This window comes from Strix aluco, chromosome 17, assembly GCF_031877795.1.
Source record: "Strix aluco isolate bStrAlu1 chromosome 17, bStrAlu1.hap1, whole genome shotgun sequence".
Taxonomy (NCBI): domain Eukaryota; kingdom Metazoa; phylum Chordata; class Aves; order Strigiformes; family Strigidae; genus Strix; species Strix aluco.
Window position 1 is genome coordinate 1,433,805 of NC_133947.1, and position 27,216 is coordinate 1,461,020.

The window sequence follows — 27,216 nt, forward strand, 5'->3', positions numbered from 1 at the left end:
CCCACCAAACCAGAGCTGGAAGGACCCGCACCCCCTCTCTGCTTGTGGGTACTGGGGGAGCTGCTGTGGGGGGCTGCGTGCTGAGGGCGGGGGGGCAGCTGCCAGCGCCGAGGGCACTGGGCACCCCCCAGCCCTGCTGTACCTCCAGCCAGAAGCCGTGGCACTGCCTGGCACCGGTTAATAATTACAGCAAAAAGCTCGGCAGGAAGAGAAACCCGAGCTCACCCCGAGTTCCTGCCTAGAAGTGGCCGCAGCAAAGGGCGGAGGGTGATGCTGTCGCCCCAGCAGCTCCCCGTTCTGCTTAATTGAGCAGCAATTAAGGATAGCGCCAATCTCCAACATGATCCCAAACGCAGCCCCCCAGCCCTTTCCCCCAGGAGCCCGTTAAACACAAACTTTGCTCCCAACAAACCCACCCGGGAGCTGGGACTTGCGCCGTGATCGATCGCGGTCACGTTATCGGGTGGCGGCAAAGGGAGCAAAGGCCGTTTGTGGAGGAGCCGGGGGCCCCCCCAGAGCGGTGCCCGAGCAGCACCCGCGGCATGAGCCACCCAACGGCCAGTGTGAGCCACCCAACGCTCAGCGTGAGCCACCCAACGCTCACCAGCCACCGGCGACAAACCTGTGACTGCAGCAGCAAAGACCGGCCCCTGCGGGAGCCCCGCCGACCTGGCGTGGTGGGGGATCACTAAGAGAGGCACCGAAAAAAAAAAACCCAAGAGGCTTTTCTGGCCTGCAGACACCAGCGGCTGGATGTGCCTCTGCAGAGGAACGGAATAAATACACGGAGACACGTCGATGTGCTGCTCGGGAGCGGGAGGGACCCCGGGAGCGCGCGTCCGGCCGCCCCACACGCTCCCAGTCCAGGCCCGGTCACAGCCGCAACGGCCAGAGGCTGTGAGGGCAACGCTTCATAGGTTATGGTAAAGCAATTAATTATGCAAATTCCAGCAGGCCACTGTCACCTCCCCACAGAGCCCAGCCAGCCCCAGGCATCCCTCTGTGTTCCCAGGGACAAGCACCCAAACCTCACCCCAAAGCAAGCCAGCACAGCCAGAGCCGGCCCTTCCTGCTGCCACAGCACCCCGGGAGCCCGGCACAGCACCCCAGGAACCTGACACAGCACCCACAGCACCCCAGGAGCCCAACACAGCACCCACAGCACCCCAGGAGCCCAACACAGCACCCCAGGAGCCCAACACAGCACCCACAGCACCCCAGGAGTCTGGCTCAGCACCCCAGGAGCCCAACACAGCACCCACAGCACCCTGGGAATCTGGCACAGCACCCCAGGAGCCTGGCACAGCACTCTGGGAGTCCAGCACAGCACCCACAGCACCCCAGGAGCCTGGCTCAGCACCCCAGGAGCCCAACACAGCACCCACAGCACCCCAGGAGACTGGCACAGCACCCACAGCCCCAGGAGCCTGGCACCCGCTGTGCTGAGCGACAGAGAGGCGAGGGAAAAACCTCCAAGACACAGGGTTTGAGAAAAGCCAGCATAAAGCATTTTTATTGCAATAATAAAACTTGATACCTTTATGCGGTGGAGAAGGAAGTGAACGGCGGCAGTTTCTCTTACCAAATCACTAGGCAGGGCGGAGGGAGGGGGCGGCTGGGGCAGCAGCGGGGGAAGCTACGCATCATATGAGACCAGACAAGCGGCGATGACCAGCATCAGGTGTCAGGAGAGAACGGTCAGGCGTGCTCAGACCGGGGACAACTGGGGTCTGATGTTTCCTTTCCAGGGGGGAGAGGGGGGGCGACAGGGGTGTTTTCTTTGAGCTGACTCCCCACCAGCCCTGCCACCTCCCCTGTAGACAGCACCTTCCGTTTGTCTGCTGTTTTCCTTTTTCTTTAAAGAAAGCTCAGTGTAAGCTACTGAAATTTTCGGGGTGTGGTGGAGCTCTGATGGAAACTCATCTCCCTAAATCTGAAAGCTGGGTAGGGGGGAAAAGGAAGGTCCACCGTGAGCTGGCAGAGTGAAGCAGGGGCAGAGCAGCCCCCCCTTCCCGGGAGCAAACCCACGGTGCCTGCAGCGATGCTGCGCCCTCCGCGGGGAGCAGGGCAAGGACACGCTGCTCCCTCGCTGCCCCGGTTCCAGGCAGGGTACCTACACACAATCCTAGCGCTACTTTGCTCTCCGCATCCATTCAGCCTCGACAGCCTCACTCTGCTATGGCTTTTGCAGCAGCAGCAATTTCTGGTTTGAAAACACCATAGAGATCTGCACCAAAACGAGTAACTAACAGGTTTTCCTTTTGTTCAAATGACTCCTATCTAAGGTCAGCCCATCTGCGTGCTACTGGTAAAACGTAGTCTACACCTGGAACAAAAATAAGATTAAGAACTTGACCCAAAAAGAGTTGAGGTTTACGGCGTATAGTTTAAAAAGACATAAAAACACGATACAAGGAGGAAGAGTCAGACGCAAAGCTTAGTGACCAAAGGCATTCAATCAAGGTGTAAGGTTATACAATGAGTGTAGTGGACTATCAGGAAAAGCTCCGTACAAAGTCATGTGCACTCTTCTTGAAGCTGAGATTCTGGATTCCTCCATGTGCCAAACCTGCTGGGAGAGAGGAGAGGCAGCGTGACACAGCCGCCTGCCTGCACGCTGCCTGCGGAGGAAGCCCGCTCACAGAGCGGCGGTCTCACAGAATCCCAGAATCATTCAGGTTGGAAAAGCCCCTCGGGATCAGCGAGTCCAACCCTCAGCCCGACTCTACAACGTTCTCCCCTACCCCACATCCCCCCACAGCTCATCCAAACGGCCCTTAAACACCCCCAGGGATGGGGACTCCACCCCCTCCCTGGGCAGCCTGTTCCACTCTCTGACCACTCTTTTGGTGAAACATTTTTCCCTCATGTCCAGTCTGAACCTCCCCTGTTGCAGTTTAAAGCCGTTCCCTCTTGTTCTGTCACTAATCACCTGTGAGAAGAGACCAGCACCAACCTCTCCACAACGTCCCTTCATTGTAGAGTCTCATTGCAAACCACACCAGTGGCTCAAAATGGCACTCAGGCCCCGACTGGGGGGAGCACAGCCCCATCCTGCCTACACCACCGGACCCACACACCAGCAGCAAGAGAGGCAGGAGGGGGAGCGGGCAGCTGAGCCCCGCAGGGCAGCAACACAACGCCAGGCTTGGTCAGCCGGCACCGCCGATGCCTCCCTGGCATGAGCCCACCCTGCCAGGCTGGTTTGCTCGTACCACCGTAGCGATCACCAGCTCAGCAGCCTCCTGAGAGCAACTTCTACCCTGTGCCCTCCTTCTCATACCCCCCCACTGCGATCTCCTCCACCTCACCTCTCTATGCAAGCCTGAGATAAAAGATTGGGGCTTTGAGTCACCCCCAAGCCACAACACTCCCTGTCGCCCCGCTTACCCGAGGACAGGGTGCTGGGGTAGGTCATTCCAATTTCATGAGCTCCACGTCAAAAATTAGAGTGGCATTAGGTGGGATGATCCCTGGGTGGCCAGTAGAGCCGTAGGCGTAATCTGGGGAGATGGTCATCTTTGCCCGTTGACCAACACTCATCTGGGGACAGGGAAAGAAACACAGGGATGTCAGGAAACAGGCACGATCACTGGGTGAGCGACAGCAGGAGGGACACGGACCTGTCCCCACGCCTTTCCCCACGCCGCGGAGCTGGCGGCAGGCAGGAGCCGAAGCCGCGCCGTGCCCACCAGCCCTCCCTCCGCGTGGGCTTCACGGCCCAGGAGCCGTCTCCGCTCGGAGCAGGAGGCCCCAGCGCTCCCCGGCGCGTTGGTTCAGAGCTGACTCAGTTGAGAAATGTCACCGCTGAGTCACCGACGTGCTGTAGGTGTTGTTGGGGCCCGGCCCTGCTCCATTCCTGCCATCTGGCAGGTGGCAATGCAGAAGGTGATATTCACACCCACACCTCCCAGCGCCGAGGGGGCGGAGGGGTGGAAAACACAGGGGAATAAAATAAAAAAAATTTAAAAAAAAAATAAAATAAGAGAACGAGCTGCACACAGTGATTTCTGCCCACGCTGCAGCTCCCCAGGCGCTCGGCTCTGCGCAGCCCTGCGAGGGAGACCGGGAGGCGGAGAAGCAGCGGGCACCTGAGCGACTCCTTCCTCCCAGCCGCGGATCACCTCCTGCTTGCCCATCACGAACTTGAACGGCTTGTTCCTGTCGCGAGAGGAATCAAACTTCTTCCCATCCTCCAGCATACCTGGGGAGAGAGGGAGGGAGACGATGGTGACACAGGGACGGAGCCACGTGCGCCTGCGTGAAACAGGCTGTGAGCTGGCAGCCCGTGCGGGTGACAGTCACCCCTGGGAGGGCTCACGTGGCCCTGAGTCAAAGATGTTTCGCAGCTCAGTCTCCTTTCCCCCGGGGAAACACCTGCACAGGGAGGCCTGGGGGGGGGAAAACCCCACACCAGCACCCTCTGGGGCATCAGCCAGCCTGACAGGAGCAGCCCTGGGGCAGGGCAGGATTGCTCCTGGCTGCTTTGACCGGGAGAGAAGCGTTCCTCTGGGATGGGACTGAAGACAGATGAGGGGAGCAGATGGAGGTGGGGATAAAAAAAAAAAAACCACAAAACCCTTCCCTGCCTCACAGCACCACTGCCAACCGTTTTGCAGGCAGCAGGATCAGGCCTGGCACTTCCCATCCCACCAGCAAACACAACTCCTGCTCCTGGCCACGGGCAGGCTTCCATCCTTGGGCACTCAAAACACAAGTCAGGGCTCTGGTGCCCCATCCCAGCTGCCGCCAGCCTCCAGCCCTCCCCATGCCCTGGCTGCATCCCACTCATCTTCAGCCAAATCGCTCCCGTACCCAGGAACGACGACGGGGAGAGGGAGCACCAAGCTCTGGACACACATGCCCAGGACAGCCCTCGATCCCCCGGCACAAGCCGCATGGTGAGGGCTGAGCGAGGCTGATATCCCCAGGGCTAAATATAACTCCCCAACAGGAGCAAAGGAGGAATTTCCTCCCCTCCCGTGCTCCCTGCCTGACCTTCTTGGGGAATCTCGGAGCTGGAGCTGCCTTATAGGAGCAGCAACTCCACTGGCCGGCGGAGCTGCTGCTCCTATAAGGCAGCTCTGGCTCTGCATTAACACAGCCAGTGCCCTGTGCAATAAGAGCAATATTAAACTCTCCTCCAAATGCTTCCTCACTTCCCAAAACAGCCCAAAAACCTGTTTTCCTGGCTGGAAACTACTCTATAGTCTTGAAAAACCAACCTCGCCCAGCAAAGCATGAGGCACAGGGATTTCCCTTCACCAGGGCAGTGCCCGTGGGTAAAGAGAAAATGCAGCTGTGCAAAAGATGGGATGGGGCGTCCCAGCCCCTGGCTCGTGTCGTGACAGCGGCCAGAGCGAACGGCACGCAGCCACGGTGATGGGAGACACTGAACAGAAAGAAGGGAATGGAAAAAAAAATACATCACCTTGGCAGGGGCAACAAGCACCGAAACCTCTGGGCTGCAGGAAGATGCAAGGGGTGGGGGCCAGTGGCCCACCTTTCTCTCAGGGAGTAGAATTCAGCTTTTCATTTCACAGAAAGCAGAAATCCCCTCTCTGGGGGTTTGAGCATCAGCTCAGCCGGTCACGCTGTAGCCCTGGACTTTGGAATAGTAAATCTGGAGTTTTCTCACTTCCTCCTTCCAGGATAAACCTCGTCACTGCTTCCAGCCCGGTCTGGCACCGCTCCCCGCGCCCGTCCGCTGGCCTTCCGCCCGCCCGGCGGGGACGCTGGCAGCGGGGACGCGGCACAGGCCACGCCGGCTGGCACCGGCAGCGCCGCCTGGCCACCACACGAGCTGACCCTGAGCTCAGCTCCGAGCCCTCAGGCGTTGCAACAAGCCAGGGGGAGGCTACAGAAGGACGCAGGGGACATCTCGTGCCTGCTGCCCTTCTCCCTGGACAAACCCCGGGGACCACACAGCATGACACCCCGCTCCTGCTGCCGAGCTCACGGTCCGAATCCAGCCTCGGGACAGCGTTTTGGAGTTTCTAGCACCCTGGGTGCAGGAGAGAGGGATTAATGGACTAAACTGGTTGCAGCAGCCCAGGGGGATCCATTGCTCGGGCTGTCCCCGGCCCAGGAAGGTCGCACACGGGGGCTCGTCCCTGCTCCCTGTGCTCCCCCCACCACGCCAGCCAGGAAAACAAAGAGGCTCCGATGCTTTGGAGGCAGCATCCTCATCTCAGGCTCTTCCTCTGCCCATGAGGCTCCCGGGAGATTTCTCCAGCCCTGGACAAGTATGAGCAACCATTTCCTCATCCCCAAGCAAGGAGATAACGAGATTTTAAAGCTATTACAGAGGCAAAGCATCCTCTGGCCAAAGCAGTTGCCCCGCCAGAGCCCCAGGAGCCGCAGCCAGCCCCCGGCACATCCCAGCTCTCTGCTTGCCACCACCAGTCCTGTGAGGAGGGCAGAGCCCACGGGGGTGGGTTACGGAGACTCACCTGCCCCAGCTCCCACCCTGAAAAATTAAACCTCACTGGAGATCTCAGCTGGGCTATATGGACACCGAGGGGAGGGGGTTCAGGGGAACCGCAGCGAGGAAGAGCACGGAGCCCTGCGGCCGGGGCTGCAGCAGTCACGGGACGGAGCGGGGGGCTCTGGAGAGCAGCCCCAGCTCCGGTCGGGCAGGCAGCGCGGCGCTGCCAGCTCTCTGCCACACTTGGCAGGCAGCAGCCGGGAGACGCCGGCTGCAACGGGGCGACTTGGCTCCAGTCCCCCCTCTGGGTGGGCAGAGGAGGCAGAGAGCGGCACTGGAGCAGGCAGAGGCAGCCCCTGAGAAAAACCTGCAGGTTTAAGGTTTTGCTGGGGGGGGTTAGAGCCACACTTTTGCCCCCTCCATCCCTTCTGGCCTGGGGGGGCCGATCCTGGGCTATGGCCCAGGAGCTCCTGCACGGAGGTGGCTTCCCAAGGAGCAGCTGGGAGAGACCGGAGCAGCGGGGCAGGCACCTCTGCTCCAGCCGGAGGAAGGATGGGAATCCCTTCCCGAAAGCCCTGGGACACTCAGAATGCTCCAACCGCCTGCGTCAGGACAGCGCTGCCCAGCTGAGGTTAAATCCTGCCTCCACCAGGCACTTCAGATCCCAGGGCCTGAGCTGCCTGCACCAGCGCTTCCCACCACCCTGCCCACCCCGCGCTGGGGGCTCTGCCCACCATTTGCTGTAGCCTGGCAGGAGAGGGGGACCCCAGCGCAGGCAGGGGAAGGGCTGCTTCGGGAGAAGGCGCTGAGCTCCCACGACCCGCCGGCAGTCGCATGCCTCGGGAGGAAACGCCTCGTAACCGCAGAGCGTTCGCTGGTGCTGTGCGAGCGCGGCAGCACCCGGACACGGCGGGGAGAGCACCGCGGCGCCGGGTGCTGTGCGGCAGCAGGAAGAGCCGGCAGCCGAGGCCGCGTCCAGCCTGCGCGCGGGTGCTGGGGAAGGACGGCGGTCGCCTCTGTGCTATCCTGCTGGAGAAAACCAGTTTGCTCCAGTGTCCCTCCCGGCACCTCCACCCCCTGCTCCAAGCCCACCTCCCTTCCAGACACAACAAGCCGGGTGCGTGTTGCCACCCGGGCAAAGCCAAGGGATTCTCCATCCCATCCCGGCATTCCCCAGCGTGACCACGGGCCCCCATTTCCCCCCCAGAAGCATGGTGGGGTGGCCACGGTCTCCCCAGGCACTCAGACAGCAGCTCCCCCTTGCTCCAGCTCTCTTCACCCCCCAACCTGTTCCCGTGGAGCACAAGACCCAGCCCCAGCAGCGCTGTGGGGCACCGTGGGAGCCCCCATCACTGCTCCCCACTCTGCCCTGTAGCCAGCTCCGAGGGGGGCTCAGGTCTGCTGGCCCCCAACCTGCACCCTCCTCCTCATCGACTTGCTCCTACGCAGCCCTCCCGCCCCACACAGTCCCAAACACATCAGGGAACTTTATCTTTAGGAGCCCTTTGTAGCAGCTTCCACATCAAAGGCTGCTTCGGATGACCCCCCGCAAAGAGCAGAGCCAAAGGAGGGGGAAAAGGGTCCAATTCCCCCAGCTCCCCCCATGTGCCTCCACCTCCACAATCCCAGTGGGAGCAACCGGTGTCCCCCAAGCAGGCGGCCCAGAGGACGCTCCACTCTCCATCTCTTCCCCAGTGCTGTCTGTCCGTCCCTCAATTCTGGGCTGAAATGGCTGGTTTTGGTGGGGCCAAACCCCATGGAGCTAGGGCTTGGGCACAGGCAGAAGCAGCAACAGCCGCCAGACAGCCGCCCGAGCCAGCTCCTCATGCTCCCTCACCCTTGCATCACCATTCGTTATTTTTTTTTCCCCCCAAAAAAAGTGTTTTTAACCAAGTCACTGCAGATCCATGACCCAGCAGAGCAAGAGCTGAATGGCCGCGCACCCACCGCGGGGCACCACGGGCTGCATCTCCCCAGCGCCGGCAGGTTTCCGCGCGGGAGCAAAGGGCAGGCGGGGCTGGAGCCACCGCGGGGCTCTGGAAGGAGCCCGGAGCACGGCACCTCCCGCACGGCGCGAGCACCGGAACGGGGCCGGGGAACCAGAGGTTTCTGACGTCTCCCCCAGAGCCGAGCCCCGCTCCGGCCTCTCGCAGGGCAGCGTTCAGCCACGAAAAAACAGCGTCAGGGCCCGAAGGTGTTTGATTTCTGCTGCCTGCCGAGGCGCGGGGGGGGGGGGGGGGGGCAGAAGCTGCCTGCAGAGGGAACTGGGGAAATAAAGGCCAAAAGGAGACAATAATAACAAAAAAAAAAAAAAAAAAAAAGGAAATTAGAGAACCGCTCCCAGGCGCAGCGGCTCGCTGCCGCTGGGGAGGGTCTGTGGGGAGCAAGTCACCAGGCAGCACTTTGCCCAAAGCGCCGGGACGTGGGGACGGGAGAGCCGGTGACCCACGAGCAGCTCTGCCGGTGTGGGGGCCCGAGCTGGGAAAAAGCGGCAAAGCTCCGTCAGCGTGGCGGGAGGGGAGAGCCAGCGCCGGGAGCCGGGGGGGCTGGCAGGCAGCAGGGCTGGCCCACCGGGAGCCACTTGACTGCCTGCCAGCCTCTCTTTGTTCTTCCACCGGCGGAGGAAACGGGGCGGCCGGGGGAGACCGAGCTGCTTCCTTCTCCCTCCTGACGAGGCAACGGGAAAGCCGAGGGGGAAACGGAGGAGAAGCAGCTGGGCTGGATGCCCAACCGAGCCCTCCCAGCAGGCACGGCTGCCCGGGCCCCGCTCCGCAACGGGGGGTACCCTCGGCCCCCCACCATGGAGGGCGGGAAGGGGAGTCGGTTATTAGCAGAAACAGCCACAAACGGGTTTTACCCCGGAGCCAAGCAGGCACCACGCTGAGCTGGAGCTGTTCGAAGGGCGGCTGAGGGGGAGAGGAGACCCCCACGGTGACCCCCAAAGCATTTTTGGGGGTCCCCAAGGTCGGTTTCTTGCCCCTCCAAGCTCCCAGAAGGCTGCTGGAGGATACGGTGCAGAGCGTGACCCTCCCCGGCTGTCAGGGCAGCCCCTCGTCAAAATACTACACCCCAACCCCAAAGATCACCCTGCGTTACCCACAGCCGGGTCCCCCCCGCGGTACCCCACAAACAACCCCCGGTGGGTGCAGGTCTGGGTCTGCCCCACGGGCACCCCTGGTGTCACCCCCCCCGAGCGAGAAGGGGCTGGGGCCGCAGGAATGGCGTTGGGGGTGCAGGGACCTCTGGCACGGGGGGGGACCCTGCTCCGACAGAGCGAACCCCGAAGCTCCCGGGGGGGTGACTCGCCACCAGCCAAGGAGACACCGGTGTCCCGCGGGAGCACCCGGTGGGTGGGGGGGGCTCGGCTCGGCCACTCCACGGCCCGCAGGCCCTGGGACCCCTCCAGGGTGCTGGCGGGGGGCCCCTGCCCACCCCCCGCGCCTTTCCCCGGTGCACCCCCAAAAAGAGGGCTGGACGCGGGTGGGAAACCCCCCCCCCCCCCCCGACGGGGCAGCGGGAGAAACGGCTCCCACGGAGCCCTCCCCACGGGCACGGGGCACAGTCAGACCCCCGCCCCGGGGCCCAGACACCCCCCACCCCCCGGGGAAAGCGCTCCTGCCCCCCGGGGCGGGCCGGGCCGGGCCGGGCCCCCCCCCCCACCCCGGTTCCCCCGGGGAGCGCCGCGGCCCAGCCGGGCCGCCCACACGGGCCGGGCCCGGTGTCCCCGCAGGCTGCCGGGGTCGGGCCGGGGCGGGGGTGGGACGGGGGCCAGACCCCGTTACCCCATCGCGTCCCCCGGTCACCGGGCCGGTCCGAGGCGACCCTCCCCCGGTGTCGGCGCGGCAGCCCCGCCCTGCAGGCCCGGTGGCGGGCAGCACTCACCCGTGTAGTGCACCACGCAGGTCTGGCCGCGCTTCGGGAACGTCCGCCCTGCGGGGAGACACGCACCGTCAGCCCACCGGGACCGGGACCGGGACCGGCCCCGGGACCGGGCCGGTAGGGCGGGGAGGGAGAAGGGAGGGAAAAGAGAGGGAGAAAGGAGGGCAGGCCGCGGCTCACCGTCGCCGGGGGCGATGGTCTCCACATGCACGCCCATGCCGGTGCCGGTGCCGGTGCCGCTCGCGCACCCGCAGCGCCCGCAGCCCGAGGGAGGAGGGGCCACGTGTGCGCAGCCTCGGCCACCATAGAGCCCGCCCGCCCGCCGCCTAGACCGGCCCCGCCCCCGGCCACGGCCGCCGCCATCTTCCGCTCCCCCCCCCCCCCGCCTCCAGCCTCCTTCCTGCCCGGCCCCGGCCGCCATCTTGGCACCGCGCGGTTGCCGGGGAAACGCGGGGCCCGGCTGTGAGGGAGCCCCCAGGGCTCGTTTGTTGTGATTTTTTTTTTGTTTTTGTTTTTGTTTTTGTTTTTTAATCCGTTTCTCCGCCATTTAGAGGCCCGAGAAGCGCAGGGCCTGGCCGCAGCCAGCCCGCCCCGCCTCGAGTGTGGGGTCCTGGGGAGGCCGAGGCTGCCCAAGTGGGGCTCCCCGGGAACCCCGAGCTGCCAGCGCGCACCAGCCTCACGCCCCAGACAAGACTTAATTATTTCCACAGTTCCCAAGACTAGGCTGTGCTTAAATCGAGAGCATTGGGCACGTGCGATGCCAGCAGACAGCAGATAAAATTCTTTTATACATCTATATTAATGCTGCTCCTCACCGTGCTGGTGGAAGTTGGCACCAGCCCCCCATTACTGAGGCAGGTTTGAACAATGGCACGCTCAAAAGGACTTTCTTCTGGGAACAACAGCAACTATTCTCTTTTTTGGTCAAAAAAAGAATCGCTCCAGGCACAGGATTTTTGCCTCAAAGCGTCCTATTTCCTTACTTCAAGGAGATGAACTTGAGTGTCCACAAGGGAACAGAGAAGTTCCAAGGACAGCCAAGAGACTAATAAAAAGCCGGTATTCTCAGCAAGTGCATTAAAATGGGACACAAGAGGAGGAGATGCTTAAAATAACAGATAACGGGACGAAGCAACTTTTAATTGCTTCTATCCCTTCCATGCATCTTTTAAATACTGAAACGCCAAGGTTGGGTTTTTTTTTTTTCCTTGCTTGATGCCATAGCATTATTTTTTATATTAAAGCTGCAACACACAGATGGTGCCTGACTTTCCGCAGGGCAGATGTGCGAGGCCCAGAGTCAAGATGAAAAATAACAGGAGAAAAAGGGGCACGTTCTCATCCCTCCTGATTAATGCTACCTCAGTGAAGAGCTGGGCCAGCAATAAACAAGGATCTGAAAGGGCAAAATACCGCTCGATGTGTGCCCACGCTAGAGCCCTGGCGCGGCTGGCGCAGGCACGCTCGCACAAGTCCAGCGCTGTGGCTCTCACCTTGGGTGGGGCGTTTTGTTTTGGTTTGGTTTTTTACTCCCTGGCATAACCTGCTCATTTTACCAGCAAGCAAGGTCACGGCAACAACCGGTACTTCAACAGGGGCGAGGAGCTCAGCCAGGTTTGACCACCCTTCGCTGCTCAGGGTCCAGCTGGTCAAGACCCAGGAAAGATTCAGGTCAGATTCTGGTGTCTAAACCGTGGAGAAGGCACAAAGGCTTGAAAAGAAGTGAATTTCACCTAAATCACTCTCTGCCCTCTGGATTTTCTGCTGGCAGAACTCACAAAATAAGAAATACCAAGAGGGAAAAGCATGACCATTCAGATTTAATACTGTAAAAAATAAATGGGACATTATTGGATATAGAGTGGCACCACCCTGGGCAGCAGTGGGGCTGGCAGGCACCACACACACCAGCAGCAGCTCCCTGCTCTGCACTGGGTCTGGTCCCGCTCTGCAGCGGCCCGTGGCCCATTCCCAGCCTGTGCTGCAGGTTGGGAGCTCCAGATCAAGCCCACTCCTCTGTCCCAAGGAGCGTGTGCCTTTGAAGATAATTCATGCCTTCTGCAGGACTTTAAATTCTCGACAATCAGAGCGTTTCCTCGATGCTCAAAGGCATTTGCTTGTAGTAAATTCAGAGGCAGCAAGGCTGAAAGCAAGGTGGTGGCAGAGGGCAGCGCATCCCAACACCTGACCACAGGCTTAGTCAGGCGATCCCAAGGAACATCCTTCACACTCCAGAAAACAAAACAACCAAAAAAGAAAAAAGAGGGGAGAAAAAAGAGGCCCTTTGTGCGTCTGAGAAATTGTTCTGAATCGGGGTTGCTGTGACGATCCTGCAGGTGCCCTGACGCAGCTCTAAAGCACCGTCTCCCCCACTGATCGCAAAGTTGTACCACAAGACTTAAGGCTTCAAATTAATTCAGCGCACAACTGGGGAGTAATTTGCTCACATCCTGCCAGTGTGCACCAGACTGGAGAGCTGCAAGGTCAACCAACGGTCAGATACAGCTCTAGCCCTAAAAATAACCAACCTCACTCTCTGCCTCTGCACAAGGCTGAACACAGCTCAGCACTACCAGCCACGACATGGCTGATTTCTCCTCTCTCCCCCCCACTGCCCCCTCACTGTTGCCAGGAGAGATGTGGGGGTGCCGAGCAGCTCGCACAAGATGCTGCTGTGGGAGATCGAGCTATGGGCAACGATTTAAAAGCAACTTGGCTCTTCTTGACATTCATTTGACACTTCCGCCGTAACCTCCCAACCTGGCAAAAACCAGGACAAGCTGCCAGAACCCCCCAGGTGCCTGACGGGAGGCAGTGCAGCCCATTCCCACAGCCTCAGGCACCAAGAAGCTCCTGGTTTCCCAGCAGTGACTCAGCTGGCGAGGCGCAGGCAGACGGACAGAGCTTCTACCACCCTGCTGCCAGGTGTCATTGTTGCTGCACATGCTTTAAAACACCGCTGGCTTGAACTTCACCCTTGTTCAAAGAAATTCTAAACCTTTCCCTGTGAAAGGGCAGTCTAAGCACAAAGACACGCACCATCTCAGCGGTATTTTCCCTAAAAAATGGTTTTTAGGAAAAAGAGTTTCCTCTCAAAAACAACCCCTGTGTTTTTTGTGCGTGCTTTCCCAGAAGGTTAAGTGACACCTCGGCACCCCAGCGTGTGCGAGCACTGCTCCGGGGCTGGCGGGGGCCCTTCCTCCCCAGCACTGCAGTCTCTCCCAGCAGGAGAACGTGGATCTGTCTTGCCCAGATCTGTCAGGACCTGCCAAAAGATCAGTGAGGCCAAGCCCTGGAGAAAGCGGCTCTGGTGAGGTGGCAGGGCTGGGGCTGCAGCGGGATCCCCCCCTCCCTGTCCCGTGCCTGCCAGCCGGGAGAGGGAGGGAGTCAGGATGCAAAATGGGCCTTTGGGACACGGGAACAGGAAGCAACAGGAAGCCACGACTTTCCCCAGCAGCAGCACATCCTGACAGCACAGCAAATCCGCATCCTTCCCGATGAACTCACCCACTTCAGCCCGGGGTTTATTCTCGGCTGCCACGTTGTACCTGCTGCCTGTTGAACACGAGCGCTCGTGAAATCTGGTGTGAAGTCAGCCACCCCCAAAATACCCCGAAGCCCTTTGGGGAACGCACCCCTCGAGAGGATCGTAGCCCAGCCACAGGGAGCCGAACCGGGGACACACAGTCCCTCCCCTGTGCAACATTTCTGTGCTGGGCTAGGACCAAGGCAGACACCCAGACTAGGTGACCCGGCTCCTTCGTGGAGCTTCAGTTTACCCCATTGCCTCCATCTCCATTCTCATCTGTTTCCTCCTCTCCTCATCGATGGGATGGAGGCAGAAGATGATTATGGCAACGAGCAGCAGGCTTATCGGGACTGGGGCCATGAGAAGCTTCAGGGTGAGGATGACGGAGGGGTTGTATGTGCAGTCCCCAGCACGATAACCTGCAAAACTGAAGAGGAGAATGGTTTTCCTTCCGCCAGCCCCACCAGGTCATTGCAGAAAGGCAAACGGACACCACCGTCGCTCTCCTCTTGAGGCTGGTGTTGGAGGCCCACTTTTGGGGAATTCCCACTCCTTTCTGCTCCTCTTGCCCCCAGTAGATGTTGGAAAGACAAATTTGGATGCCCCTGTGACTTATTCCAGCATCTCCTATCAAGCAGCAGTGGAAAGTGCCTGTGCTGGGCTGACAAAATAGGGTGGGTAGCGTTTGGGGCTTACTGTAAACTCAGTGTCGATATCCCCACGGCAAGGCCGCCTGCAAACTTGTTGAAGAAGACGTAAAACGAGTAGAAAAGAGCCTCCAGGTTGAGACAGCCGGGGTTCCTCAGCATGAAGTCATCCACCGTATCTGGCAGCATGGACCTGGGGACAGACAGCCCCACGGACATGTCGGTGACACCCACGCCAGCGCCAGCTGAACTTGGCTGCAGCTGCTCCAAGGCCTCTCCGAGCAGCAGAGAGACAGAAAGCCCTTGCAGAAGCCCACCCTGGAGACCGTTTTGTGCCTGTCCTCTGCCTTAGGCAAACAGGGCAGAGAGAGTCTTATGGGGAGGGTGTGGCAGCTGCTTCAGAAAAAGAGAAGAAAAACAGCGCCTTGTGCAACGACCGGCATCCTGCTGCCAAACCTGAGCGCAGATGGAACGATGCTGCTGGGGGACAGTGGGTCCCATCTGCGTCCCTTCCCAGTCCCACCTCCACACTCTGCAGCTCAAAAGCTGCTGTATCGAGCAAACGGGCACGGGTGGGGCTTTCCCCAAAACCTTCCCCTCCTCTCTGCCTGACAAATGGCTCAGAGGTGCCTCAGCTCACCATGGTAAAAGGTAGAGCACAGCCATGCTGCAGCCTGCCAGCATCACCAGGAAGACGAAGGCTGGGAAGTTGTGCCTCAGCTGGGTGACGGCTACCAGGGCTGGGATAATCAGCTGCAGTGGCGAGAGGAAGAGGAGAAACTTTCTGCTGCTCACAGGCAGTTTGCATCCGTCTGCACAACCAAAGGCCACGCTCCCCCCTTCCTCACACATTTCATGAAGAGAACAGCTCCCGTCCCCTGCGCGGTGCAGCGTGGAGGCCCTGGGCAGGCTGATACCGACAGCAAAACCTTCCTCAGGGGTAAAGGGGGATGGTTATGGAGGGCAATGAAGCTGAGTGGTTAAACCAGAAAGCTGGATCTGCTACGGCTGCACCCAGTGTCTGTGAGGAAGGCACCTGGAGATAGATCCTCAATGGGATTTGAGCGCCTAATTCTGCACAAAGCCAAATGGGAATTCCTTGCTGACCTGCAGAACCAGGCAAGCGGCCGGGACGTGCCTCTGATGAGCGGGCTGTTTCCCAGCCACTGCCAAGCGTGGTGCAGAGCCCTTCCTCCCCTCCCTGCGCCTCTCACGGAGCTGGATGGCAGAACTGGGATCACTTGCATCAAGCATGCAAGGTCCTGGAACAGGACAGAGGCTCCAGGACGATGACTGCGTGTGCACATGACACTGGGGTGTTGGTACAGCCTCTGACCACACGCGGCTCACCAGATCCGCGGCCACGCCTTGGTTGGGTGATATTAAAAAACCCCAGAATCATTTCCCCACTGTCCCTGGGTCGGTCCCTCAGCCTCCCTGCACCTTGCTGCAAAGCTCTGTGAAGCCACGGCCACCAAGACCAGCAGTGGCCAGACGCAAGGAAGCGCAGAGCTGCCATCAACTAGTGGTTTAACTCCTGGTCACCTGCCGCGCAGAGGACACCATGCTCAGGGCCACCCTTAGCTGCCAGCCAGCTCTTCTCCCCAGACACCATGAGTGGCTGGGGGTAAGGCTGTGCCCTCGCAGGGCTTCTCAGTCCACAGCCACAGGAAAACTCACCACCAGGCCCAGCGATGCCGCTGTTTTCTTTCCAAATCTCCCCAAAAACCACTGCCAAAAGGGAATAGAGAGGGAAGCTGTGACCTGAGAGGAAAGAACCAAAGGGGAGTCTCAGCAATGCCCCCCAGGACTGCCGGTCTCTGCCTGGGTGACGTCCTTGCTGCTGGGCAGGAAGCGCAGCACATGACTCCACGAGGCTGAGCTCAAGGGCTGGGGTGACCCAGGGATCAACCCCTCCACCAGGGAAGTCTGCCTGGGGCTCACTCACCAACATGATAAGCACTAAATGCTGGAACTTCCCAGCCAGCCCCGCAGCATGAGTACAGAAGAAGGCAAAGATCCCCTGTGTGATCTGGGAAAAGCAACACGGAGACGTTCATGGCCGGGGGTCCCGAGTTCACTGTCTAGATAACTTGCCCGGACATCTCCTCCCCCAAGTTCTCCTCCTGCCGTGGCAGGTCTCACACCTGGAAGGCCAGGGAGGCAAAGAGGAAGCCACACAGCAGCTGGGTGTAGGGCTGGTGTCCCATGATCATCCTCAGGCAGCTGGCAAAGGGCAGCTCAACCTTCCCCAGGGGGCTGAGGGGCCCTGAGAGGAGAGACAGCAGGGCTAGAGCTGCCAGAACAAACGCGGCGGGGCGGGAGGCACGGGGGGATTGTGCCGCCACGCCTGGGGTGCAGCTCAGCTGGGTGAGGGGCTAGTGGACCCCGCTGTCTCGAGGCAGAGACAACAGCCACGGTGTCATCTACAGGCAGGATTTTGAGTCTACGCCATGTGCTCGGGCTGGCCCATGTCGCTCCGCAGGCTGCGCGTTGGCGAGACCTGCTCGGTGTGACTGTCCCAGAAGCTCCGGGACAGCTGGAGCTTTCCTTCCTCCAGAGCATCTCCCCTCTCCTCTGCGGGAGCAAGAGGCTGCCAGCACAAACCAAGGAGGGTCTCTGTATCCCTGTGTTGCGTTTCTGAGCCCCGCACCCTGCCAGCCATCCCCCACAGCAGTGCCCAGCTCGCTCTGCCTCACACCTTCCTCTGCAACCCCATCCTCACCATCCGCTGCCACTGGGCACCCTCCAAACTGCACCAAAATGGACCTTACCAGGCTGTTCCCTGACTCCAAAGATGAGAATCAGGCAGGACAGGCAATAGATTGAACCCAGGACCAAAGATGCGAATACATAGGCCCTACGCTGGAAAACAAGAGGCGGTCACAGTGACAACGCGGGTGCGGCACAGAGCTGGCAGCGCAGGCAGCGGCGCCTGCCCCAGAGCTCACAGGAGGAGTGGGGGGTGGCCGGACCAGCCCTTACCGTGTTCTCCAGAGAGTCCGCGAGGCTGTAGGTGCTGGCGTTGGGCAGGCTCTGGTTGGACACGTAACAGCCGTTCAGCAGGCGGGCGTGGTAACCCCCCACAATCTGCCCCTGGATTCCTGACCCAAGGAGCGTGCTGAGCACCTCCAGCCCCATTCCTGCCAGGACAACCAGGAGAGAAACCTCAGTCCCACTCCCTGGATGACAGGACATGTCCCTTGCACCAGGTAAGACACCAGCTTTGGGAATGGAATTGGTGGCACCACCATCCAGAGCTGCCCCAGAAGAAACCTCCTATTTCTACCCGCTCTGATTTTTCCCCCTTGACTCCAGCAGTAAATGCTCTGTTTGGAACCAATAAATCTGGGTCCTGGTTTGCCTAGAATCAGATCTAAGAAATATTTCTGCAGGTAAATTCTTTGCAGAAGATGACTGGTTTCACATCCCTGCTTTGCCCCATCCACTCTGCAGCCTGTTCAAAGCCAGAGGAACACATTCACCTCTCCTCCAGGGAGGGCTCTCCCAGAAATGCCGCCAGGCCGGGGCTGGAGGGGCACAGACACTTACTGTAGGCAGTGGCAGAGTCGCGGTCGCTCTGGGTTCCTCCCAGGAACATTGTCAGGGAAGAGTACGGCACGTGGTGGCACTAAGGAGAGCAAGTTCAACCACAGCTCAGGCTCCCGCTCCCCTACTTTGCTGGTCATGCCCCCCCGGACCCTACGCACAGCAGATGACACTGCCTCCGTGTCACCCCTGCACGCAGGTGGCTTTTCACCCCGTGCTGTGATTTGTTCTGCTCCCACTAACCAGCGATGGAGAAGTTCACATCACCACAAGACAGGCAGCCCAGGCAAACCCCTGGCATTAAAAAGCACCGCTCCTTCTGTGCCCCGCTGCATCCCTCCCTGCTCCCCAGCTCCAGCCCTCCTGCACCCCAGGTCCCTTGCTGGAGGGGCTGTGACTCCCCCGCTGACCCCGTCCCCATCAGGAGGGTGTGTAAGAGTCAGCCCCAGGCACCACGTTCCTTACAGTCATGCAAGTCTGGAAGAAGCTGTACATGAACAGGTACCACAGGAATTTCAGGGAGGTGGGGGTGGCATCCGAGAGGGTGTACCACATCATGCAGTAGCAGAGCACCCCGAATGGCATGGAGCACGCGATCCTGGGGAGGAAGCGGAGCTGCTCAGATGCCACCCTCAGATAAGGCGGCCACACTTCGCATTGCACAAGCCAAGTTATGCAGCACAGCCTCCTCCCCAGCTTCCGAACCGTGGCCTGGCTACTACAAGATCAAGATCTGTAAGAGGAAGCAGCTTTGCTCAAGTGAGTGTCCATCGATCAGGCTCGGGGGGGGGCTAAACATAAGCATTGAGAGAAAAACTAATGTCTGAGTTGTCCAACATTTCTTATTGTCTTTACTTCAAGTCCTTGCCCTGCAGCAGAACCTTGGGGGCAGCGGGATCCCTCCTACACGCAAGCTCTGCCCATGGTTAGAGCTGGTGAGCTCCTGGCACAGCTGACGGTACCGAACTCCGTACGTGGCACCACATGGGACTCTCGGAGCACTGAACCCCACCACCTCGAAAACATGAGGCCCCAGAGAAACAGCAAGTGTACAAATTTGCAGGACATTCCTCCTTCTTCACTCAAATAACACGTGGACCCCACTATGAGTTATGTTACCTTTAGTGTCCTCGTGATGTTAAGGTTTTGTAATTCTCTGTAAGCCCAAACTCCCAGTGAGGCACCTCAGCTGCCTCCTTGTGCTGGCACTGAAGGAATCCGAGTCCAGCAAAGACCCTCCCGAGGCTCCAGCCTGGACACTCACCATGGCACCAGCTTCCCATATTTTCTCCTTGGGCTTTTGCTGACCAGGAAGCCAATAGCAGGGTCAGTCACTGCATCCCAGGCTCTTCCAAGGAATATGATCAAAGAGGCATGAACTGGCTCCAGCTGGGGGGAAATGGAAACCACAGCTCGAAAGGGAAAGGGGAGTCCTGGTGAAGAGCTGCAAGCAGCCGGCATGAGGCAGCTCGCTCTAGCCAGCGTTTGGTCTGCATCCCCTGGAGACCACTCCGAGCATTGAAATGGCCCAGAAACGCCTCCTGTGAGCCCACCAACAATATTTACATCACACGATTTTGATCCAGTTTGAATTCCAATTCCAGTGGGCATTTCCAAGGGCTTTGGCCACCCAAACTCTACCCCTGCCCCAGTCTGCGGAGCTTACGCTAAGCCCCTTTGCAGATAACCCCAGCTCACGTGGCCACTCACCTGCACAACATCCAGCAGGAAGATTTGGAGGAAGAACCCGAGGGCGTTGCCTGTCATCTGGTAGGGAATGCCTCCGACAGCATAGCAAACCTTCCTGCAGAGCGGCAGTCCTGGCTTCTCCTGCAGACACCAGGGAACAAGCCCACCTCAGAAGCGATGCGCACCCCTGGCCGACAGCTGCGGGGTTCTCCAAGTCCCTTTGAAACCCCAAACCATGTCATACCCCCCCCAACAGACATCCCTGTCCTTTGGCTGGACAGCACTCCATCTGACACCCCCAAGCAAGGTGGTCATGGCAGTTGGGGTGCTCTAGGCTGCTTCCCCATCTGCTGCTCATCTCAGCGGCTCAGGGCGCAGCGTTTCCTACAGGCGACCTGCCCTGGGGCAGCAGCCTGGCTCCCCAGATCCTGCTCAGCGGCGTTTCAAACTCTCCCTAAGGCCTTGGGGTGCCTCGCACGGCTGTTTCGAGGGGCTACGCATGCCAAGAGCCACTATCCTTGCTCCAGCCCACATCCACTCCCCCACCAGCCGAAGCCCCGCGGCGAGGGCTCAGCAGCGAGCATCTGTCTCATCACCTTGACTTAGGCTTGGCTTGTCACCGGGGCCACATCCCTGGTGTTTCACCTCGATTCTCCTCAGGGGCATGTTTGCATGAGCCCTAACAAATGAGATCCGTATCTAACGCCAGACACTGTCTGCTGAGCTGGTCTAACGTCCTTTTCTATTCTATTGAGCCACAATCCAGTGGTTCAAGTTCTTTAATATTGAAAAGTACAAATTGCATCAGGATTAAAGCCACTAACGGAGGCAATCCGAGGAGAGAGACTGCAAAGGCCGGAGCCCAGGGGATTTCTATAGATCAACAGAGGAAACACAAGGAATGTTTCAGCACGCAGGAAAAGGGCTGATGGCAAAGCCTCTATTTTATTTGGATGTGGTTAGCTTTAGTAAATACCGTACCAAGCCTCAAGTATCTGGCAAGTTCCCAGAGGCAACCTACAGCACTGTCTTCCTCCCAGCCCTGAAGTGAACTTGCTGCCTAGCACGATTCACCTCTGCACCACACGAGACCGGAGTGTACCGCAGAACACAGGGCGAGACCGTGTAGAAAGCTGACGGCCCATCTAGGCTCGGCTTTGCACTCGGCTGAAGCAGCGCGTGGCCCTGCCCACGGCTCGGCTCTCCTAGGAGAGAGCTCAGCACAGGCCGCCTCGGAGGATGCTCAGGGCTAAGGCGCTTGTCAGCATCTCGAGTTCCTGGTCTACACCACGTTTCGGGTTTCCCCGATCACTGAGAAGCTCCAGCGCAGCTCACAGGTCGCTGTCCTGCACCCAAAACCCACACAGCTCTTTCTGGAGAGATGCAGGAGGCTGCCCTGCTCAGGAGGGGCAGACGGTCGTCCCGGGCAACATGGCTGGGAAAGGCCATGAGCTCCTCCAGCGCGAGCTCCGCACAATCACTGAGAGCGAGGAGGGATGAACACTTGGCATGGAGACAGCACAGCTGAGGGACGGGCTGCAGGGTCACAGACAGCTGGGTAACGGGGAAATCAAGTCAGGGATCGCTCCAAACCCCCACTTGTCCTCATCTCTCGTGGGACGAGGGGGCAAGCTGCCGGTTCCCCAGCGGGTTCGGGCTGGCGATAGCTTGTTGTGCCACTCTGTCAGCAGAGTGGACAGCTGCCCTCGAGGGATGGCAGACCTTCACTGCAACGGTACTAGGGAGCAGCTTGCGAAAATACAGCCACAATCCCCAAAAGCACCATTCCAGAAGGCTCCGAGCGCATTTCCCTTGCGCAGCGATTAGCAGTAACTCCTCCACGGCCCCTGTGCTCACCAGACTGGAGGGCCCAGCTCCCTCCTGCACACCCAGGAGAGCAGAGCACCCACTTTCCCCCTGCCAGGTAACCCCAGCTCGTGCCTCTCAGCTTCTGGCCCCAGTTTACTTTCTGGGTTTCACAGCACACAGCGAGAGTAAGGTCCCTTGTATTTCAAATTGCAATTTCAAATTGCAGCCCAACCTTGTCCCGCAGGGATGGCTGAAGCATTAGGCTTGTACCACTGCTGAGGAGCATTTACTCATACGTCTTGATTCCATAGCAGTTTTGTTTCTAAAATAACAAAAGCATTTCTCTCGCTTGTAAGGTTTTGTGGCAGCTTTTGTTCCCTTTATGCTCCCAGCAGGTAGGACAGCGCTCTGCACGTCTCTGCCCATTTCACTTGAAAGTCAGCAACAACAACAAAATGCAGAGCCTTGCTTTAACAATGTGTTCTCGAGCTTGAGTCATAAACGCTTCGAAACACCCCCACAGCCTGCGGCTGCTCGATCCGGGGAGGCTCCGCGTGGGTGTGCGCACTCGCGAGGGTTCGTGTGCACGTGTGAAATGAGTCTCTGCGTGTGAGGAAGCACCAACCACCCTTGGGACACCGATCTTACCTCTCTGCAGACCGCCCTCCTCTGCGGGAGAGCTCCTTCTTGGGTTGACCTGTGCAGCTCAGCATCTTCGGGATTCCCTGGAAGCATGACGGCAGACTCCACTGTGTCCTTCAGCGGCACGTGGTGGGGAAGCAGAAGCTTCCTCGACCAGGGTGAGGAAGAAGTTGCCTCGTATGTCAAAGAGCACACGGTGGGCGCAGATCAGAGCTGGATGGAGATTTGACACGTGAAGACAGAACATCGGCGTGGCCCCAGGGAGGGGGCTGATGGAGGGGAAATGACTGGCTCTGAGGGAGGAGCGTGGCCAGACCCTGCCCATGGAGGCAGGAAACCTGGCAGGGCTCACAGTGCAGCATGTGCTCGGGGCAGCAGCTCCCAGGGGCTCTGCAGTCAAGTGGAGAAATTAGTGCTCTTTAAAGGTCAAACGCCATCCCGGGGCTGCTGCCACGCCGAGATCTTAAGGGTAGGGAGAAGAAATCCTTTGCCTGAGCTCCAGACCACCACAGGAACAGGCTTGAGCCACCCCAGGGCTCCTGCCTCGGCACCAGCAACCACCAGCTGCAAAGAACCAGCGTGTGAAACCCAGAGTGGGCAACCAAAGCAGCCTGAGCAGCCGGGGACAGGGCAGCAGGAACAGGCAGGTACCTGCCCTGGGTCACGCCCTGGCAAAGCCCCTCTCTCCTCAGGCACTCCAGGAGGACCAGGAGCCCAGCTCTGGCTCCTTACTCGGGGCTGTGGAACCTCCTGCCCCTTTGCTTTGCCCTTAACAGGTGGAAGGTTTTGGCACTGCCCTGGCCCAGGACAATGTCAGTGAGAGCAGGAGGTGTGGGATACATTTTCCTTCTATTAAGCGAGATCTGCAATTATCAACCTCTTTCAACCCATGAGCTCCTGAGAGATCTCCCATGGCAATGCAGACCCCACACAGTCTGTTTTAGCCTGGTGAGAAGAAACGTGCTTTTCTTAGTCCCCTTTCACAGACTCTTCATCGCCCATAGAGCCCAGCAGCCTCGGCATCACAAACCAAAAATTACTCCTACCTTAAGAGCAGTAGGAGCCCAGTTACTCAGCGCTGGCTGCGTGGGAGCAGCGAGTTCCCAAGGCAGCGGTGCTCACAGCACGCAGCCAGTCACCGCTACGAGCACTTGGCAAAGCAAAGGCAGAGGGAGAAATCAGCTTCAGAGGACAGAAGGCACACAGCAAAAGGCTGGCAGGAGAGGGATCGCACCACCACTCTGCCCGCTAATCATCTGTTTGGCACATCTAGTCCCATGAGGCAGCTCCTCAAAACCAGGCTTCTCTACCTAGGTCAAACTCAGTCTCTAAGACTGAGCTTATATGCAGCATCCAGGGCAGAAAAACACAGACAAAACCCTCTCCCTGCTCTCCTCCCAGCCCCTGGGAGCGTTAAATCCACGTTGGTGTCTCTGCACACCCCCCCGTACCCAAGGAGAACTCAAGCACCCGTTCTGCAAGGTTCATCTCAACGCTGTCAGAAAAATGCGTCATCTTCGGCTCAGCCTTGCCTTGTCCAGTGGGGGTTAATCTAAAAAACCTCAATTTTGCAGGCTGAGTCAGAACTTGGTTAATAAGCCACAGTACAACTGAGTCAGCGGCATCTCTCTTCGCTGCTATTTTACTGACGTCCCAGATAACAAATATCACTCACGCTGGACCACAGCCAGTGCAGTGGGAGCCAAATCCCTGTCTCCCACCAGCATATCTAAGGATGCATCTCTATAAGAAAGCAAAATACATCCCTCCCCACCCCAGAGGAAAGGGGAAGCTCAAAAGGAAATATAAAACCCTGCATCATTTTTTTTTTTTCCCTAGGCCATTTTGTACCCACTCACCACACACCATTACATTTGGACAGACACAAGGTACCTTTGGAAACTGTACTCAGCACTTAATCCTCTGGCTCTCTGGCACTCATTTACTCTCCAGGTGCAAATAGCTGCATTTTCTGCTCACAGACTAGAAAGCCACCAGATGACCAACAGTCACCTCCCAGAGCTGCTGTGTAGCTCTGGCTCCCTGGCCAGTTCAGTGCACAATTATCTTCAACACAGGAAAGCTTTATTTCTGCTCTGCTCAGATCCTCCCAAAGCCTTTTGTCATGTTGCTCAGTGCCTCACATCACAGAAGATGGCATCACCCGTCGGGTCTAGACAGGATGTCACAATTGCTAGTGCAGCATGGGGAGCTCTCGGCCCGCCTCTGCGCGACAGCGGGTTTCAGTTTTGTGTCGGAAAGGCAGATTTTGGTGAAAAGCCCCAATCTCACTGTTAATCACTGAGCTACTTGCTGCAGTGAGCTTTCTACTAACGCCGTGTGCCAAGGCGTGAAATCTAACCAAACCAGCTCGCCGTACGCTGTGCACAGCAAGGGTCTGGAGCAAAAGGACACTGCCTCTTCCATCACTACGCTGATCTTTTGCTATCAGTCGCTTCGAAATAGGTTTTGGAAGGATAAGGAAACCACTCAGCAGCACTGCAGCTACACCCACCCATTTTTGTTGCACAAATGCTCAGCAAAAGGCTCAGAGAAGCCAAAGCTCTGCAGTTTAACAAACAAGGGCATGTTGGAGTTTAGTCGCTGCAAAGGGAAGGTCCCCTCTCCAGAACCCCCTTCTCCGCTGCAGAAGCATGAGATCTTATCTCTCAAGGCAGCCCAGGGCCCAGGAATGCGCGACACAAAACTCCAATCCAAGCCCTGCAAGCTGAACAGCTTTTGTCAGGGTACTATGACCTAGAGACAGGCTGCTCGGGCAAGGGAGTCCCACTGAAAAAAAAAAAAAGAAATCTAAAGGCAGCAAATGGGAATTTTTTGGCACAGAAGCAAGTGGCAGCATTTGGATATGTTCCGCTAGCAAGTCCTCTGAAAGTTTACCCCTCCTTGACTGCTCCAAGCACAGCTCTCGTGTTCCTCTTAGCTGCCTCCCCATGCCGGAGCGGGAGTCAGGACCTCAACAGCCACCAAGACGGATGAGAAAGGAGAGGAAGGGCTGTTGCTACTGTAGGCGCTGCAAGCCAATGAAGAGTTAATTTAATGAAGAGTCCTGAAAGGTACCTGGGTAAATAAAAACATCTGGAATCTCTTCAGGAACTCCCAGCGCTGGGACAGACAGGCTCAGTGCAGGTAAGACAGGATAGCAAATAAGATAAGCATTTAGGAGTGATAATGATAAATGATAAATTATTGAGAGGTGCTTGACACAGGAGCTGTTCAACTGCCAAAGATGCGGGCCTGTTGTCTAATTAGTATTATACTACTCTCCCTAGAAGTGTGTAATTGGGAAACATGGGATTCATTTGGAAAAACTTTTGCTAACAGGTATCCAGAAAGGATTTCTCTGCCTGTTTCTGCTGACCCCTGCAGGATCCCTGCTGAGCCAGCCCAACCACCTGGCCAGCAGCTGCGACACGCAGCTCCCCTGGTGCAGACGGCGCATGTTGGCTTCCTCGTTCCATCAGCGGTGCCACAGGAGCCCAGGGAGCACTTGGGCAGCAGCCAGCACAGAGTCCCTGGGTGCTCTGCAGTGCCACACGCTCACCGGCTCCCAGAGCCACTTGGGGGGGGGGTTTATGCCACGTGGTGCAGCACCTGCATTATTCCCCAGAGCAAGGAGGAGACTTGCAGCTGAACTCTCAGAGACATCAACTACCTTTAGGCTTTTTTCCTTCCCAAAGTGAAACTGCCTAAACCACACCACCAACACCGGCAGGGCGATCGGACCTCGTTAAGAAGCACCGTAGGTGACAGACCCAGGAAGATTCAGCAAGCGTGTGTGCAATGGCTGATCCCCTTCACTCCAGGCACAGCGCCGATGCGCACGCTCCTGGCTGATGTGCCTGAAGGGACAGGTACACAGTGTGCAGCTCGGAGAAGCCCGGTTTGAGGAGTTGAAAGGCTTTTCACAGAATCGCAGAATCATCTCGGTTGGAAAAGCCCTTGAAGCTCCTCCAGTCCAACCATGAACCTCACACTGACCGTTCCCAACTCCACCAGATCCCTCAGCGCTGGGTCAACCCGACTCTTCAACCCCTCCAGGGATGGGGACTCCCCCCCTGCCCTGGGCAGCCCATTCCAACGCCCAACAATCCCTCCTGCAAAGAAATCCTTCCTAAGAGCCAGTCTGACCCTGCCCTGGCGCAGCTTGAGGCCATTCCCTCTTGGCCTGGCGCTGGTTCCTTGGTTCAAGAGACTCATCCCCCCTCTCTGCACCCTCCTTTCAGGGAGTTGTAGAGGGCCATGAGGTCTCCCCTCAGCCTCCTCTTCTCCAGACTAACTCCCCCCCCAGTTCCCTCAGCCGCTCCCCATCAGACCTGTGCTCCAGACCCTGCATCTGCCTCAAGCGACTGCCAGACACCCTTCCTCAGGCAATGGCAGGTGTTCACCATACAAGCACCAATGGAAACCCACAACCTGGTAAGAAAAACGGCTTTGTAGCTTAATTAAATCTGGCATTTAAAACTACCAGTCTCCATCTGTAAACATTCTGGTTCACCAACAGAAACAAGGCCATTTAGAAGCGGCGAGGGGGTAGCACTGCCTCGCTTTCACAGTCTAGCAACTCTTCACAGCTTACCTAGAACAGCAAAGTGCTGAACAGACACCAGCTCCTGCCCAAGGATTAACAGAGATACCACAGGGCTCCCCTCGTGGTGGTGGGCTTTGAAGAAACCCCGTAAGAGTCTTGTTTTATGCAACTATGACACCAATCACCCAAAGCCAGTTTTCCACTGTAACTACAGAGGCCGAAGAAACATCAACTCGAGGTCCTTTTTCTTGATAACAAAGGATCTGTAAAGCAGTGCTGCTTTCAAAAGAAAATCCTTCCGACTGAACTTCCAAAGAACATCCCAGGAGCAGACTGACATCCTTTTAATAACTCCTCTAAATAAAGACACCAGGGAGCTGAAGACCCACCCAAGAAGCAGCCATGGCATGAAGGTCACTTTCTCCTTCTAGAAAGATTTAGTGTTGTCCAGCAATGAGGAGCAAAGACTAAATTAAGTATAACTGATTATAACCAA

At 58.3% G+C, this 27,216-nt stretch overlaps 2 protein-coding genes across 6 annotated transcripts; both read right to left on the reverse strand.

Moving 5' to 3' along the window:
* Positions 1-1,485: 1,485 nt before the first annotated feature.
* On the reverse strand, positions 1,486-10,626 carry FKBP1A (FKBP prolyl isomerase 1A). 2 transcript variants are annotated; one of them, XM_074843679.1, is made up of 5 exons: positions 10,487-10,626; positions 10,310-10,357; positions 4,092-4,204; positions 3,391-3,543; positions 1,486-2,569 (listed from the first exon to the last, which is right to left on the reverse strand). In XM_074843679.1, exons 1-4 carry the CDS (start codon positions 10,521-10,523, stop codon positions 3,415-3,417), a joined length of 327 nt encoding a protein of 108 aa, XP_074699780.1. In that variant the 5' UTR covers positions 10,524-10,626; the 3' UTR covers positions 1,486-2,569; positions 3,391-3,414. The 2 variants fall into 2 exon arrangements, with proteins under 2 accessions (XP_074699780.1, XP_074699781.1); XM_074843680.1 differs by having other exon boundaries at positions 1,486-2,572.
* A 1,328-nt stretch (positions 10,627-11,954) lies between these two features.
* Positions 11,955-23,203, reverse strand: LOC141931465 (sodium-dependent lysophosphatidylcholine symporter 1-like). 4 transcript variants are annotated; one of them, XM_074843630.1, is made up of 14 exons: positions 22,178-23,203; positions 19,742-19,861; positions 19,296-19,420; positions 18,497-18,629; positions 18,035-18,113; positions 17,468-17,625; positions 17,257-17,347; positions 16,630-16,751; positions 16,431-16,514; positions 16,163-16,246; positions 15,123-15,235; positions 14,532-14,675; positions 14,086-14,262; positions 11,955-13,861 (listed from the first exon to the last, which is right to left on the reverse strand). In XM_074843630.1, exons 1-14 carry the CDS (start codon positions 22,262-22,264, stop codon positions 13,831-13,833), a joined length of 1,548 nt encoding a protein of 515 aa, XP_074699731.1. In that variant the 5' UTR covers positions 22,265-23,203; the 3' UTR covers positions 11,955-13,830. The 4 variants fall into 4 exon arrangements, with proteins under 4 accessions (XP_074699731.1, XP_074699734.1, XP_074699733.1 ...); XM_074843633.1 differs by lacking the exons at positions 16,431-16,514; positions 16,630-16,751 and having other exon boundaries at positions 17,252-17,347; XM_074843632.1 differs by lacking the exons at positions 11,955-13,861; positions 14,086-14,262; positions 14,532-14,675 and adding an exon at positions 14,763-14,875 and having other exon boundaries at positions 16,163-16,514.
* Positions 23,204-27,216: the final 4,013 nt, after the last annotated feature.

Coding starts and splice junctions, on each gene's coding strand:
- FKBP1A (XM_074843679.1), bottom strand. CDS start 10,523: ATGGGCGTGCATGTGGAGACCATCGCCCCCGGCGACG. Junction 10,358..10,486: donor GACCATCGCCCCCGGCGACG/GTGAGCCGCGGC, acceptor GTCTCCCCGCAG/GGCGGACGTTCCCGAAGCGC. Junction 3,544..4,091: donor GGGAGGAAGGAGTCGCTCAG/GTGCCCGCTGCT, acceptor CCCTGTCCCCAG/ATGAGTGTTGGTCAACGGGC.
- LOC141931465 (XM_074843630.1), bottom strand. CDS start 22,264: ATGCTTCCAGGGAATCCCGAAGATGCTGAGCTGCACAGGTCAACCCAA. Junction 18,630..19,295: donor TATGGGAAGCTGGTGCCATG/GTGAGTGTCCAG, acceptor CTTCCTCCCCAG/GATCGCGTGCTCCATGCCAT. Junction 14,676..15,122: donor GTGCTCTACCTTTTACCATG/GTGAGCTGAGGC, acceptor GTCTGTCCCCAG/GTCCATGCTGCCAGATACGG.